The sequence below is a fragment of the Saccopteryx leptura genome, chromosome 11 (assembly GCF_036850995.1).
Source record: "Saccopteryx leptura isolate mSacLep1 chromosome 11, mSacLep1_pri_phased_curated, whole genome shotgun sequence".
Taxonomy (NCBI): Eukaryota; Metazoa; Chordata; class Mammalia; order Chiroptera; family Emballonuridae; genus Saccopteryx; species Saccopteryx leptura.
In genome coordinates, this window is record NC_089513.1 from 24,045,828 (window position 1) to 24,062,198 (window position 16,371).

The 16,371-nt window shown below is 43.3% G+C and overlaps 1 protein-coding gene across 2 annotated transcripts in view; it reads right to left on the reverse strand.

Moving 5' to 3' along the window:
* The window catches only part of SETBP1 (SET binding protein 1), a 356,358-nt gene that overhangs the window by 16,588 nt on the left and 323,399 nt on the right, over window positions 1-16,371 (reverse strand). For both annotated transcript variants that reach the window (XM_066353555.1, XM_066353557.1), the window contains exon 5: window positions 10,181-10,351. In XM_066353555.1, the coding sequence (XP_066209652.1) occupies window positions 10,181-10,351 (171 nt within the window). The remainder of the gene's footprint in view (window positions 1-10,180; window positions 10,352-16,371) is intronic.

Genomic DNA, 16,371 nt, shown 5'->3' on the forward strand with positions numbered 1-16,371 from the left:
TACTTAGTCACCTCATGTTTTGGGGTCAGGACTTCCCAAATAGTTTGAAAGTTCCCCTAGGGCAGGTCTAATCTTAGGCTTATATGTATCAACGTGACAAGTGCTTAAAAACATTTGACGATTTTTAACAAAGACTTATACAAGTTTCAGAAAGTTGAGATCCATATGGCAGTTAATATCTTTACTGAGAGGGGATTTTGTGCCCTAAGATAAGGGTATTTGGAGGGTGAAGTGAGGATAAAATTTCTAATGATGGCTAATGGATGTTATGATTTGTGTCATAACATGACTAAATTATGACTTAACATGATGTAAATCATAACATGACATGACTTCATTTTTGACATGAGAGAGCTCATAAAAGTGATATATTGTTTGGAATATGTGATTGGTGTTTTAATCTGCTATTTCATTTTCTCCCTTACCACTGCCTCAAAGGCAGACATTATTTTTCCCATTTCGCTGATTGGGAAACTGAGACCCAGTAACCTTGTCTCAGGTTGCTGAGGGAATGAATTAATAATGACTGGGGGCTATCATAACCCTGTTCCTTGAATTCCAAATCCACTGCCACTGTGCATTTGTGCGGTCGCCAGAGGGAGTCCAGATTCCCTACTTCCTAGTCAGGTACATTTTGTCATTCATTCCTTCTTTCTGGGCTCAGTTTCCTCACCAGCAACATGAAAGGGTTGGCAGAGGAGCCTTCTAGCCTATGCTAAGACCTTCTGGTCAATTCCAGGTTAAGCGGCAGGAGAAGCAGACCCTCCGGGAAGGACACTCTGGCATTCCTCCAGTGGTTCCCACAGGTGGAATGGAGAGGCTTAAAGGTGAGTGCTATGCCTGTGTATCTGTCTGTCTGCCTGTCTGTCTCTGTCACATCTGTCTATAACCCTTACTCTATTCTCTTTCACTGCCTCTTTCTCTCTGTCCCTTTCTCCGTCTTTCTTCTCTCCAGACTGACTCCTGCCTGCCTGGACCACTAAAGATCATTCTTAATGACAGTCATTACACAGTTCTTCCACGTCGCCTGAGGCCGTTTCCGCAGCAATGAGCAGGAAAGGCCTTGCCCCCCTTCTCAACCGCTGGGCTCAGTGTGCCAACTTCACTGGAACCCAGAAGTTTTTCAAAAACTCTCCATTAATTACAGGAAACGCAAAGCACTGCGCCCCTCCCCCCTTCTCATTAACACAGTTGCTTTCAGTTGCCACTAAATTATCTCGCTACCATTAAACCAACAATCTAATTAGACTTCTGGAAACGGAAAGCGCCAGCGAATAAGGCAGGCACACCGCTATCTCAAAACCGATCATAAAGTATTTCTGCCCTTTCGTTCTTGGCTGCATAAAATCGGCCCCTGGATGAGCCTCCTTTCATTCTTTTCCATTTATAAAGAATATTTGATATAAAATGAGTATCTTAATAGAAATCGCTTCACGTATGGGAGGTTTTCTTTCCTGCATTTCGCCTGAGAGCGTGCAGTCCTCATTACAATAAAATCGCACCTGACTCCCCCTGCGAGCTGGCCTCACAGCCAAACATCCCACAGGGATTCAATGGAGGTGTGAATGATACTATCACTGGGAAGAAGATAAAATGTATTATTATCATTACTCTGTTTTTAAGAGGGTCTGACTGTGGCAAGAGGAGGTTGGGAGTGTAATCTGTAGGAAGCATTTTGAGGAAATAAATTGAGTTAAACTCACAGACACAGACTTTCAAACCTGTCATTAAACCTTTTGTCTTCTCTAAAGTCTCAGCTCTGCAGAGAAAAAAATAATTTAGTTAAATCATGTCCAGACATGTTTATTAAGTATCTACTATGCTGTGCGAGGCTCCTGACACCCATATATATACGATTAGATGTTGTTTAATAGCAGTGCCCCTGGCTCTGGCTTCTCTTATTATCATCCTGTATAGCCCAAGGTTCTGGGATTTATGTGATACTCAGTCTTTACTGAATGAGACAAAAACCTTGATAGGAAATGGTCACTTCCCTCGGGAAACCAGTATTCTAGCCACAGGACAATCATATGGAAGTTAATTAAGGTATAGCCTATACCTAGCTTTCTGCTGACAGGCTCACCCTGAAAAACCCCATAGAACTTTCAAGTAAAGGGAGACACAAGAGTGTCCTTATCTGAATAAACACATATTCATGCATTACCTATATGATACCCTATATGCTGATTCTTAAACTTGAGCATGATCTTCCCCCATGATAATCCTGGTGGATTAGCCGGGCACTGGTCTCCCATTACTGAACAAAGCTTCTGGAAGCCCCAGAGGTCCCTCTCAGGTTGCTCTGTATCATGACCATCCTCAGGGTGATTTGCTATTTCTGGTGCAGATGTAGTCAATAAGGGCACATCATTGCCTTTTAACACTAAAGAGTATGATGCTATGCTTTTTATGCACCAGATGGTTTTGAACAAGAAGTACTTGTTCAACACATTTTTTCTAATATACAATGATTATCTATTGTTTGTCCACCTTGGTGCTAGGTACTGATGATAGGAGAGTGGGCAGTCCAGCATGGGGGTGGGGTGCAGACATGAGCACTGACACAATTAAATGCAGAGATCAATGATCAGTGGGCTCTTAGGGAGCCATGGAGCACAGAAGATGTGGCAGCCAAATGGGCCATGGGGTGGTTCTCAATGTGAATATAAGGGAAGGCTTCCCAGAGGTGAAAGCATCCATGCTGAGTCTTAAAGAATAACCATGACTTAGCCATCCAGTTGGCTTGGGAGTGGGGGTGAGGAAGTCAGAAACATTCAGGTGGAAAGCCAAAATAGCAATAACAATAACAGCAGCAACAAACTAGTAGCAACAAGAGTACTCAATTGCTGAACTCTTTCTAGGTGCCAAGCATGGTGCCAAGATTGTCACAAGGATGATCTCATTTATTCCTCACCACGATCCTCTACACTAGGTGGTATGCTCTCTCCCATTTTCATTGAGGTCTGAGATCACCCAGCTGGTAGGAACAGCTTTGAGATTTCAGTGCAGGATTTAAAGCAAGAATATATACATTCAACCAGAGCATTGCACAGGCTAGGTGTGATGTTAAAAAAAATTGAGCCAAAACTTAGAAACAAGGCAAATAGAAGGGTGCTTGTCTTTTTAGAGTCCTAGAGTATTGTATAATTTTATGAGCCTGCCTAATGATATTAATTTTCTAGAAAAATGTACCTGTTTTTTGGATTTGTTATCCACTACTGATTAAAAGGCCCAGACTCTGCCTAGTAACATGATAACTTGTAGGTTTTTCCCCAAAAATGGTACAAATGGTGTCTGTCCAGTAGAAAAGATAATCCCAGAGATTACAGTTTTACTCCCTATTAGGGGACATTAATTGAGCAATCTTGCTTGATGTTCTTTCTCCAATGCCCACACTCCCATAATGCCCGGTTCCTCCCATTCATCTTTGGACCAGCTCCATCACCACGTCACTTTCCTTATTAGAGTTCCATGGATCTTTGGATTGAGTTTATAGCTTTTGAAAATTACACTTTGACAGAGAAGATCCCAAAGTTTAGTGCTGGCTGACATTTCCAAGGAGATGATGGGGTGGGAGCAGAGGACCGAAAGCCAGATTCTGGAGAGTTCTGCTTCTCGAATGTTTACAGCCTTGGTCACGGGATCAGCTAAGCTGCTCCAGGATACCCAAATTAAATCAGAAAAGAGCTTATTTCATCCTTTTTGGGCAAAATTAAAACGGATTTCTGGAAGTTTTCCAGAAAGCCTGTGTTGGGATGGTGTCTTCAAGGAAGCATGGAAGATTTGAACCTTGCTGGGTCTCCTCATGGCCCAGGGATGAGGGGTGGGGAACTTTCCGGGGGCCTCACATTCTGCAGAGCTCTCCAGGCAAACAGTCATTCTGTGCTGCTTCAAAATGAGTCTATTAGTAGCACTTTTCAGACAGCTTGAATGATTTGTTTCTAAAATAAAGTTTTCTCAATATTTTTAAAAAGGGTTTTCCACTGTATATTTTAAATAATTAGTATGGACTTGCAGGAACTTATTTTACAATTTGAAGCCTTCATCAATTTGTATATTTATGGGCTTTAGATATTCCAAATCCTGTTGAACAATTATTTGCTCTATTTTGGTTCTTTTGAAAGATCAGCCTTTTGGCTGAAGTGACTTATTATTTTGGTTAGGAGTTTCAGATCATGATTCCACATAGGACAAAAAAACCAAACGAAATAAATAATTTTACAATTATTCAACTCCTATTCAAGTGCTTCTTGCACCTGGATATTATTTCATTATTCTGAGCCTTTCTCCTTAAATGGCAGTTGGTTAAAGAAAAATCAGGCACCCCAAAATTTGGGAGTTAGAATCAATTTTCATGATCATGTTGCTCCAGCTACTATGCTACTAGATTTCACTCTGGTCCCATTAGGTTTAATAATCCATTCTTTCATTTGTAAAGAGGGTTTTTCAAGTTTAAAGGCTTGCATTTTGATTACAGGCATCCGTCAGTTCTGAATTGGGAGGACAGTTTGGTTAACAACTAAATGGTTTACCTAGTATTTCTAGTCTGCCTTCAGAAGCAAAATGTCTAAAAATATAATAGACATATGAAAGTTAAATAGTTCTACTTAGTCACAGGCGCTAGTCATCTTCAATAAGGCAGATCTTCTGGTTTGAGAGAATAATGGACTAGCCTTGATGCAAACCAGATACAAACTAAACACCATATTCACTCTGCTTCCCTGTTATCTCCAACTGGCCTACACCTTGAGCGGCTGAGATTTGATGATAGCAATCCTGTCTTTTTTTCTCCCTGGATTTAAGAGGTGAGATTATTGGCATGTGTGTTTGTGTGTGTGTGTGTGTGTGTGTGTGTGTGTGTGTGTGAAAGAGAGAGAGAGAAAGATAGAGAGAGTGAGAGAGGGAAGGGGAGGGAAAAAGAGAGGAGAGGAGTAAGGAGAGGTGAAGAGAGGAGAGGAGAGATTATGTCTGCTAATTTTTCCATTATTCAGTTGCAGAACCACAGAGATTACTGTATATCCCCATGTATAAGATGCACCCTTTTTTGAAAAATTTGGGGTTAAAAAACTGGGTGTGTCTTAAACTGTGGTTGTAGATTTTTTTTTACTTGCATTTCCCGCTTTTCCGCGCTTGTTGTTGTGCTCATTGTTGAAGACAGTGATTTGTCATAGGACACAGATGAGGACAAGCTAATGGATGGAAGTTTTGACAGTGATGAGGAGTTGTATGAATTTTATGATAAAACTTGAGTTCAATAACTTTATGTAATACTTTTTTTTTTTCAAATTTTGGGCCCCCAAATTAAGATGTGTCTTATACATGCAGAAATACTGTATGCTTCCTTGGTGTTTTACTGAGCTCCTGAAGAATCTGTAATCTACTTAATAATATAGTGTCACTTTAAATACAAAGGTGAGGGCATGTTTCAGTGGGAAGATTATGAACTCTCTACACCAGGGGTTGGGAACCTATGGCTTGTGAGCTAGATGTGGCTCTTTTGATGGCTGCATCTGGCTTGCAGACTAATCTTTAATAAAATAATAATAACGTTAAAAATATAAAACATCCTCATGTATTACAATCCATTCATTTCTTATGGCTCATGTTCATGGTTGCGGGTGGCTGGAGCCAATCACAGCTGTCCTCTGGGACAACACCAAATTTTTACTGGATAATGCATAACGTACACGGGTCGTTGTATGGCTCTCATGGAATTATATTTTAAAATATGTGGCATTCATGGCTCTCTCAGCCAAAAAGTTTCCCGACCCCTGCTCTACACATTGCATATGTATAGCCTCCCTGAAAAGTTAGTTCAATATGTAGATCAGAAAAGTGAGCCTGACCCATTCAGGGTTGGATTATCTGGCATGGTTAGTAAATGATGATTGGGACTGTGCAATAAAAGTTATTTCAAATTATGCATCACTTTGACCAAACTTTAGTGAAGCTTTGACTGCATTAGCCCTAATTACTCACAATAATAATGCACTGCTCCCTTAAATCAGACCTCCCTCCTTGTGCCAGGAGACTGCAGCCGATCAATAGCTATTGAGCAGTTTGATCACAAAGGCTGACCTGCCTGAGATCAGTGGCAGCCACTGCCGTCCCTTCCTCCCAGGATCGCACACACTGACATGCTCTCAGTCTGACCATCCTTTCCTTCCTTTCCTGCAATGCCCATTCCAGCTCTGCCTCCAATCCAATAACTTCACCATCAGCATGCTTCCCAGACTCTGAGAAGTGAAAAAACCACCTTAAATGAAACAGGAACGCACATACACACATGTTCTCTCTCTCTCTCTCTCTCTCTCTCTCTCTCTCTCTCTCTCTCACACACACACACACACACACACACACACACACGAGTATAAAAGGCATATTTTTAAACCTCTGACCCACCTTCATTTCTCCTACAGTAAAATGTTTTATTTTTCCAAAGATCACCTGCTTGAAAAGGTACTGGTGGGACCACAGACTGACTAACTGGTTGGCAAGTGTTTATTTACCACCAGCCTACCTCATGTCTGTCAGATGTTGTCCACCTTATTGTTCAGCAGTTCCAAGGCTGTGCATGCTTTTCGTAGATGTCCCCCACCACCGGGGGTGCTGCATCTGCACCCAGCTAGTGCCTAGAAATCATCATTTCACTCTGTGATGATGTGCTAAGCATCTGGTATGTCTCAGGCACTGTGCTAGGATCTTTAGCATCCATCATTTTTAAACAAAATCATTCTAATTAATCCAATTATCTCCGTATTTCTTTCTTGTGTCAATAAATGATTTCTTAAGTTAATTTTGCATTATAAGCCACTTAGTTTTACTGTTCGCTCCTTTATTTCTCTTTGCACTTGTCTGGGTCTTCACAACCATTCTGTAGAAATAAGAACCTGCTGAAAACTAAGTTGGTTTCTATATGTAGCCAGAAGGAATTCTAAATTATCTTGCCTATAGTGAAAGATGAGTAAGGGGGCTCTAAAGAGAACAAAAAATTAGTGGCTTGTCTCGTCAGAAATGTGTATGACTAATGCACAACCACCCAATGGAATGAAATCAAACCCAGAAATGATTTATTACCTGCTTACTGTGTGTGTGACATTGTGTACACATCAAATTATGAGTTTCAGACACTCACGGGTCTCTAAAAGAAGCACGAGTTCATAGTTAGGGAGAAAGCAGCCTGCCTTCGCATTATAATGTTGGGTCTATGACAGAAGTGAGATTCCACTGGAAACCAGGTGGTAAATCAAGAAACTGGGTTCCAATCCAATTGCATGACCTCATGCAATTGCAAATTGCAGAATCTTTGAATCACATGTGAAACAGGCATTGGACACGAGCCCCACCCGTGGGACCCTAACTTTCTCTGGTTTGTGGGAAGCGGTGTATCTGTGGGGAGCAGAAACTCAGGAAGGTCTAGCCTCCAGCACCTGGGGTGGATCTCTGGCTTCTATCCCCCCAAAAGTTCTGCTCACTGGCCTGAGACCCGCCAATGGACCGAATCTGTAAAATTCACATGAGGGTCTCAATTTAGCAACTGCCCAAAATAAACAGCCCATTTCTGCACCGTGAAACAGGCGAGCTTTGCTCAGCTCGGATTACCAGACAGGCAGATTTAAAAGTTTAATATCCACCTGTTTCTGTGCCCGTTCGGCATATTTGTAAATCACTGACGGCAAATAGGGGAGGCGAGTCCAGAGAAGGCTGGGATCTCAAGAATGCGTTTCTGTCACACCAAATGAAAAGAGTTTAGGGGGAAGAAAACGGGGACCACCTGTCTGTCTTTTGCTCCTGGGAAATATCTGTGCTTGGCAAGCAAAGGAGGAAATATGCAGGCTAATTTCTAAATCCATCAAGGGAGGTCTCCAGAGCTTAACCAACAAGGTTGAATAAGCAATTTTCTGGGTGGGTTGTGCAGATTGAGGCCCACATCTTTCGCTCCAGCCAAGTGATGACTTCCTTGATTTCCAGGTGTGACACCAGCTCCCACTCCCAGGACTCTGTCACGTTGCTCCTGCTGCCTGCATGTCCTCCTGCAAGGGGCTGCTGACCCATCAAGACTCAGGGGTGGCTTCTTCCCCATTCCTCTGTGACTTTCCCTCCTCTGACCTTGCCTTGTACTCCTTGCTGGCATTATTTACCTGACATTTCCACCAAATACTTTTCACTTCACATCTAGCAGGGGAAAGATGGGAAGCTTCATGACCACCTTTGAGAGAGCGTCCTGTGGCTTCAGAGCAAGGTTTCCCCAACAGCTGGAGAGAGCACCACTTCCAAAGAGATGCTAAGAGCTGTTTCCAGGAAAATAGGTTGTGTGGTCAGATAAGAGTATAAAACTCTGAAATTCTGTTTCTCTCCCTCCTGGAACCTCACAGTGAACACTGGTCAACTAAAGTCTCTAAACAGCCCTACAGGGAGAAATCAGGTATAATAACAGCACTGCCTACATTCATTTAACTAAGAAAACATCTTTTATCATGCAACACCAACTAACATTTTGCTGAACTCACTTTAGGAAGTGTCCTTCCAAATATTTATTTATTTTCCTGTTATATCAATTAGGCTAATTTTCAAATGACCAATAATTTCCATGAAGGAGGTAGGTCTGTAGCAAGTTGAGTTCTCTGCTCAAAAAGAACACAACCTGCTGAACTAGAAGATAAACTTGGAGTAAATATAAATAATCAGTCTTTTCTTGGGCTTCTAATCATAATAGGCATTTCTTTTCCTTTTTTAAATTTTTCTTAAGTAAGAAGCGGGGAGGCAGATAGACTCCTGCATGTGCCATGACCTGGATCCACCTGGAAATTCCCTTATGCGGAGATGCTCTGCCCATCTGTGGCCATTACTCTGTTGCTTAGCAACTGAGCTATTTTAGAGCCTGAGGTGAGGCTGTGGAGCCATTCTCAGCACCTGGGGCCAACTTGCTCCAACCCAGCCATGGCTGTGGGAGGAAAAGAGAGAGATAGAGAAAGAGAAGGGAGAAGGGGAAGGGTAGAGAAGCAGACGGTTGCTTCTCTTGTGTGCTGTGACCAGGAATCGAACCTGGGACTTTCACAGGCCAAGCCGATGCTCTACCACTTAGCCAACTGACCAGGGCCTATAATAGGGATTTCAAATGCTGCAATAATGCTTAACATTTATCAATGCATTAACTCAACAAATGTTTAGAAGTAGGCCATCATTCTGCGCTCCACAAAGGTAGTAAGAACCTAAGTCATGGGTTCTACCCGTGAAGAGTGCACAATTCTGTTAGAGGGAGAAGAGGTTACATAGAAGGCATTTCTTGCATAGCTTATGAGTGGTGAATGATGGCGGAGACCCTGGATGCTACAGGCATTCAAAGAAGATGTGACTGGCCGGGCATTAAAGAACTGTGTGGTGTGAGTAGGAATTGAGCAAGCCTGTCCTCAAGGAAAGGAACTGAGCCAAGTCCAAGGCCTATCTTTCTGGCAATCAGGATGAATGTGTCCAAGTGAGGGCTGGTGCAGGGTCTGGTGAGAGATTATGTGGGCAGTAGCTGAAGGCAGAGCATCTGAGGTGTCTGAATGAGGAATTTATATTTCATCAGCTGGCCATGAGGAGTCTGATGACTACTGAGGAATTCATGACATCATGAGGGTAGAAGGAATCAAGGCCTCAGGGAAACTCTGATTACTGCTTTCTAGCCATAGAGGGCCAGGGAGGTTGTGAAAAACAGTGGTCAGGAGCATGGGTTTAGGACCTGGGTTGGCATTCTGACTGTCCACTGGTGCCTGGGGCCAGTTCCTGTACTCTTAACTTTCTCTTCTGAACAGAAGACACAAGGACCTATTTCACAGAGGTTTTTTATGAGTTACATGAGATAACATATACAAGGCCCTAGATGGAGACACTGGTAATTACTGAAGCTTGACAAAGTCATTGATACTATTATCATTTAGTTGCTGCTCACTGGATGTGTGTTAGAATAAACAGGAAAACTTCTTCAAGAGGACTCTGACTCCAGGTTTCAAGTTGATTCCTTCCTTTCTTAAACCTCCTTCCACTTGAGAAAACCAGTGTGAAACAGCTCCCATGCTCAGTGTCTATGGGAGGTTGCTTAAACTGAGAACTCTTACCTGTATTCAGTAGCACATTCCCAGGAAATCTCCACGCCCACCTTCACTGGGGTGAACCCAAAGCTCTGAACAGTGCTCACCTGCGTCTGAGGTCGCTGCAGATGCAGCAAGGAGAGACAACACTGGGCTGGGCGGGATCGCAACACTGTCCACCACCGCGGGCTTCTTCCTGGTCATCATGGTGGACGTGGAGCCCTCGTTTTTACTATGTGTTGCCGTCTGGTCCACTTTTAAGTGGGGACTTGGCATCCCTAAAAAGCAAGAACACCAAAGCCTGCAGTTACTTTGAAGGAACAGGAAGACAGACTATGTAAAAGCTGCAAGTGACTTAAGGAAACTTTCAAATGATCTGACCTCCTTCTGGTACAAGAATAAAATTGTAGAATGTTCAAAGAGAAAAAGAAGAAAACATTAGCAGCATGACTGATTTTGGTGTTGTGGCTGAGGTTAGTGGAGATGACATTCCGGGTTGGCTGCCTGGAAGAGGGGTTGGGGCACAGGCCTAATGAAGCAGTATAATCCTCCATCAGACACGCCTTTGCCTTCTGAGAATCAAAAAGGACATCTTTACAGAGCTTGTACTGGGGCCTGTGTGCAGCATGATGAGAAGTGGATCCCACCCGAAGGAGGCTACTCATCTCATTCAGCTTGGGAGATACAAATAAAGGAGAAGAAACATTTGGGCAACATGCACGGGTGGGCTTGTGTGTCATTCATCCTAGTGCTTGGGGAGCTGTAAGGAGGTAGGGATGCACGTGGGAAAAAGGATGGAAGTGCTTTCCAGAGCTCCTGCTAGAGCAGCAAGGATGAGGAAAAGGCATATGTTGTCATAGATGGAAAATAAAAATGGTCTGGATGAGAGACCAGCCTGCTGGAGGCAGAAGATGCATTGTGGGGACTGTTGTGTGACAATAGTCGTTGGGCCAAGGCTGAGCTGACTCGGGGCCTTTGAGTGTCTGGCCGTCACAAGCATCATGAGCCATGCATTTCTGAGGCTGAAAGCCTGGGGAGGTTCTCATGGGATGCCTCTGGGAGGGCCTGGAAATCTACTATATGACAAGTCGTAAGAGCTATTCTGGAACCTTGTTTCCTGGGCTTGAATCCAGGCTCTCGTCCTTTCCAGCTGTGTGATCATGAGCAAGTTACTTAACCTCTCCAAGCTTAAAACTTCCTTAACTGTACAAATGGGATGAAACTCTCTCACAAGGGTGGCTGGGAGCATCCAGGAGTCAATCTATATAAAGTGCTTAGACCGGGGTCTGGCGCACAGTCCATGCGATGTGTTTCCCATTGTTATTATTCTTGTTACGACAGTTATCACTACCATTACCTGCTGCTTCCTCAGGCCCAGCTGAAACCAGCCAACAAACTGTCTGTCCTCTTCCCTGACATGATCGGGATTTCTGAGCATCTTCCACATCCCCAGCTGTGCAACGGTGACTATTCAACTCCTCCACGCCTCTGTCAGAGGCATGGGGGTTCTGAATGCATGCCCAATGTTCGCCTATTCAGAGTCTCTTCATTGCAGGCTCCATGCTGCTGGCAGCAACAACATCTGGAACTATATTGCGGTCACCCTTGCCCCTTTTTCTTCTATACCAGCCAACTTGAGCGACACTGTGCCCTCCCAGAGTCCTATTGTTTTACCCCCACAGTGAGGTCGGCTTGCTTGGGCCTGATTAGAGCCCTGTGAAGCATGCATGTGTGGAGCTTACTATTTTTTAAAATTTTACAGGTAAGGGCAACTGATTTCTGAGAGGTTAAGAGAAAACTGACTACACTTACACAGCTCTGCATGCCAGAGCTGGACATTCCTAAGTAGCCAGATGCTAAACCGAGGGATCATGGTGTTCCACCTGTCCGTCTTCTAACACCTGCCCACGACCCCAGTCTGCCAAAGGCAAGCATCTCGCTGAGAATGCAGGGGCCCTAGCACCACGTCTGGAAAAGGTACTGTTTCAGGCACCTAAGGAAGGACGTCCTTTCCCTCCTACCACCTTCTCTCGACTCTCCATCCTAGTCTCCAAACCTCTGCCCTCAGAAACAGAAAATAACAATACCATTTAGGCTTTCTGGGGCTTGATATTTCATCGAACTTTGATAGTGTATGCAGACAATTCTCTGATAGAAAGATCACAAGGCACACCCATCTGGGAACCAGGAAGTGCAGCAGATATGTGTATAATGCCCATTTTTAACATGTGCAGGTGTGGCAGGGACAGTGAGTACACACATAATAATGTGTAAGTTGCATCCACAGGGAGACATAGCCACACAGTTAACAGGTGCTATTCTGAAGAGGGAAAACACAGGGAAGATAGGTGAGGAAGAGAGGTTTTGACATTTACCCCTTAGCCTGTTTTATTATTAATATATTTAGAACCACAAACATGCATTAAACTCTTATTCCATTGAGAAATAAACACAACTTTGGGAAAAACCTAGAAACTTATATGAGAACATGGGTATTGAGACAGATTGATGTTCTTGAACAACTGGCTGCTAAAACATTTGACGTGGGGACAGCAGGCCTGAGTCTGATGAGAATTTCCCACTTTGATACTGGGCAGGACCACAGCCGTGCTCCCACCAAATGAACGCAGACATTCTTTTCACAGCACAGCTCTGCAATGCTAAGCTGTCAGAGGGCTATGGGACAACAGCTCCTTTGGAAAAACTCAGTATTCAACTTTGTACTTGTGGATACAGGTTGGGCAAGTAGTTCTTTGCTCAAATTATGACATGCTCAGAGAACGAGCCATAAACAGGATTAGCAGGTGGATATTTAACTCTCACTTGGGAACAAACTGATTTCAAGTCATTTCAGTTGTACCCATTTTCATGCAAATGTTCACAATACAAATTAGTCTCAGTCCACATCATTTCATTAAAGTTGATCCGATCATACCTCTATTGGGCATACTTTGCTACTCAAGTGTTTATGTTATGGAATACGTTAAAAGTAATAAAATGACACTTAAAACACTCTATAATTCAGATTGTCACTATTTAGCTGTCTCGAAAACCCTAGATAATTTAGGGTTTTCTGTTATAGTACTGTTTGCTTGCTGCCATCCAATGAGTTGGAAAACAAATTGAAAATAAAAAAGTAAAATAAAGCCCTGACATTTTCTCAGATATTATTGGGTTTTGAAAGGATTATGGAAACATCCCAAGAACTACAGTAGACAAGGGCAAGAATATTGGATACATTTTAAACAAAGGCTAACCTAAGAGCACTTGTAATTCACAAAATCTGTCTGAGAGCAGAGGTCCCAGAACACTGGGATGGTGACTTCTGGGGAGAGAGCATGACCCCGAAGTCTTTTTTCCCCTTTATCTCCAGCCAGTGCACCATGGAGAGGTGTCCAAATGATCAGGCGAATGTGAAATAGTTCAGAACCAAATTCTCAAGGCGAAAGGGCTTTCCTCTGGAAAAGGATCACTATGTCAAACTCAGACATGGACTGCACGGAGAGCACACTCGGTAGACGGGTTCAGAGAACCCCCCCAAAACCTAACACAGGACAAACTGTGCTATGGCTTGCCTATTTGAGGTCAGCACATTTTCAAAGGAGGAAATAACAATGCTAATAACTTTGTGGTTCCAACATCTGTTAATAATTAAAGACAGAGGCAAGAGGAAATAAAAATAGTTAAACCTATATGAAAACATTCTGTTATAACCTATTGACCTCTATTGATACTTTTTTTTTCTCCAAAGTCTTTGAAAATGTGTTGTAACCTACCAAGGGACAGTCACTCATTTTCAAAGGTAATTTCTCATAGACCACTTATCCCCTCAGACCTCTACCTGCACACCATGTTTGCATTAGGGGCTTGATTTATGGATTCCTGCTCCTCCAATGCAGAAGCTGACTTCCTGTTGCCTTGGTTACTTGGAGCTCAGTTCAAGGTTAACGTACTTCCAAATCGGAATCAGTGGCAGGCGCTGCACCTAGCGGCCAGGTTATTGACTGCCCCAGGATGCGAAAAGGTCAGAAACCAAAGCACTATTTACTGCCTTCAGGGTGAGTCAATAGCTTCGATATTTTGATTCTGTTTCTTCCGAAGTAGTAGTTGCTGTTCAATTACCTCTTCCCCGGGTTGCTCAAAGTCACAGGGGTCAGGGAGGAAAAGCAGGCTTTATGGGGACTAGCTTTCTCAGGATCGCTTTAATAAGCTCTGTGACCTTGGATAATAAAAACCAGCCTCATCTTAGACTAATTATGAAGGTAATTATCTTCTTTCTCATTTTCTCTATGGGGAAAACAAACAGAAAGACAAGCAAACAAAACAAACAAACAAACAAACAAACACACAAACAAGAAAATCTAGTGGGATGGCTACTATTTACTCCCCCTTTCTAATGAGGAAATGAAGGTTCAGAGAGGTCACATAACTTATGTAAAATTACACAGCTCTAAAGAAGTAGTAGGAACTAGTTGGGTCCTCATCTCACAGTTTCTTTAAAATAAAGGGGCTGATCATATGTAATTCCTTTCGTAACATCCACTGCAGAAAGCAGTGTAGCTGGAAAGAAGTATGTGATTGATATATGCTTGTCGAACACCTTGATTAATTTTTTAACTGTAAGATATGCAAATGCAGGTGTTTCCTGGTGACAAAGGTGGGCAGGCTTAGTGGGAGAGGCTGAGACCATTGGGACGATCGGTCCCTGCAGTCATCTCCCTGGCCCCTTTTACATGGCAGAGTGCAGGGTTTGGCATGGACTGGGAGGCATGCTATACTGAGCAGTCAGTGGCTTTTTTTTTTTTTTTTGTATTTTTCTGAAGCTGGAAACGGGGAGAGACAGTCAGACAGACTCCTGCATGCGCCTGACCGGGATCCACCTGGCACGCCCACCAGGGGTGAGGCTCTGCCCACTAGGGGGCGATGCTCTGCCCCTCCGGGGCGTCGCTCTGTTGCGACCAGAGCCACTCTAGCGCCTGGGGCAGAAGCCAAGGAGCCATCCCCAGCGCCTGGGCCATCTTTGCTCCAATGGAGCCTCGCTGCAGGAGGGAAAGAGAGAGACAGAGAGGAAGGAGAGGGGGAGGGGTGGAGAAGCAGATGGGCACTTCTCTTGTGTGCCCTGGCCGGGAATCAAACCCGGGACTTCTGCACGCCGGGCCGACGCTCTACCACTGAGCCAACCGGCCAGGGCCGTCAGTGGCTTTTAATCTTTCAAAGTTTACCTTGGACTTGAAATACTGTATGTTATTTATCCTTTATAGCATCCCTGTGGATAACAAGAGGCAGATGGTGAAAGTCCAAATTCACAAATAAGGAAATTGAGGCATGAGGACCAGGTGGGTTGCCTGAGTTCATGCATCATAGGTGGAAGAAGTGGTGTTGAAATCCATGCCTCTTGGCTCAACTTGAAGTTCTTTCCTTTCTTATAACATATCGACTTTTGGGTAAAGCAGTACATAAGATTTTTCACATGAGGGTACTGCTCCTGAAAACTTAGTAACTTCCTTTCTCATATACAGAATGGGTTGTCTTTTCAGAGTTTCCCATTGCTCTTTTTTCTTTTTTGCAAATGAGTATCACTCACGGCAATGAGAAGGATACATGTTAAAGGAAAAAGTGAATTGAGCCAATAGATACCCTTAGGATTTGAGAAATAATATTTTTCTCTGCCAAAGACGATAAAAGTGTTATTTTTTTCTTGTTTGCTTTATTATTATTAAATTTAATGCAGTGATATTGATAAATCAGGGTACATATGTTGAGAGAAAACTTCTCCAGATTATTTTGACATTTGATTATACTGCATACCCCTCACCCAAAGTCAAATCGCCTTCCGTCACCTTCTATCTGGTTTTCTTTGTGCCCCTCCCCTCCCCCATCCCCTCTCTCTCCTTCCTCACCCCCTCACCCCCCACCCTGCCACCCCGTTACCATCACATTTCACTGCATCATCTTATTCCTTAATTCAACAAATACTTTTTGAATATCTACCCTGCCAGAGACATGGCACCAGTCAAAACAGCTTAAGTCCCTGTTTTCTAAGAATCACATTCTAACAATCTCTGTGTAGCATAAGGTAGCTCTAACTTATATTTTCTGAAAGATCATAAAGTGCTTTTGTAATCATCAAAAGGCAGAGCCTTTGCTACTCATATAGTATCTTTGGGTGAATCAGAAAAAGGCATTTAGGTGGATAAAAACCAAGGACACAGATCTCAGCAAAGGGAGGACAGACTTCTGCAATAGGACTCACCTCTTATTGTGTAACTGTGCATTTTTCTGCAAGTTTTTGTAGGCA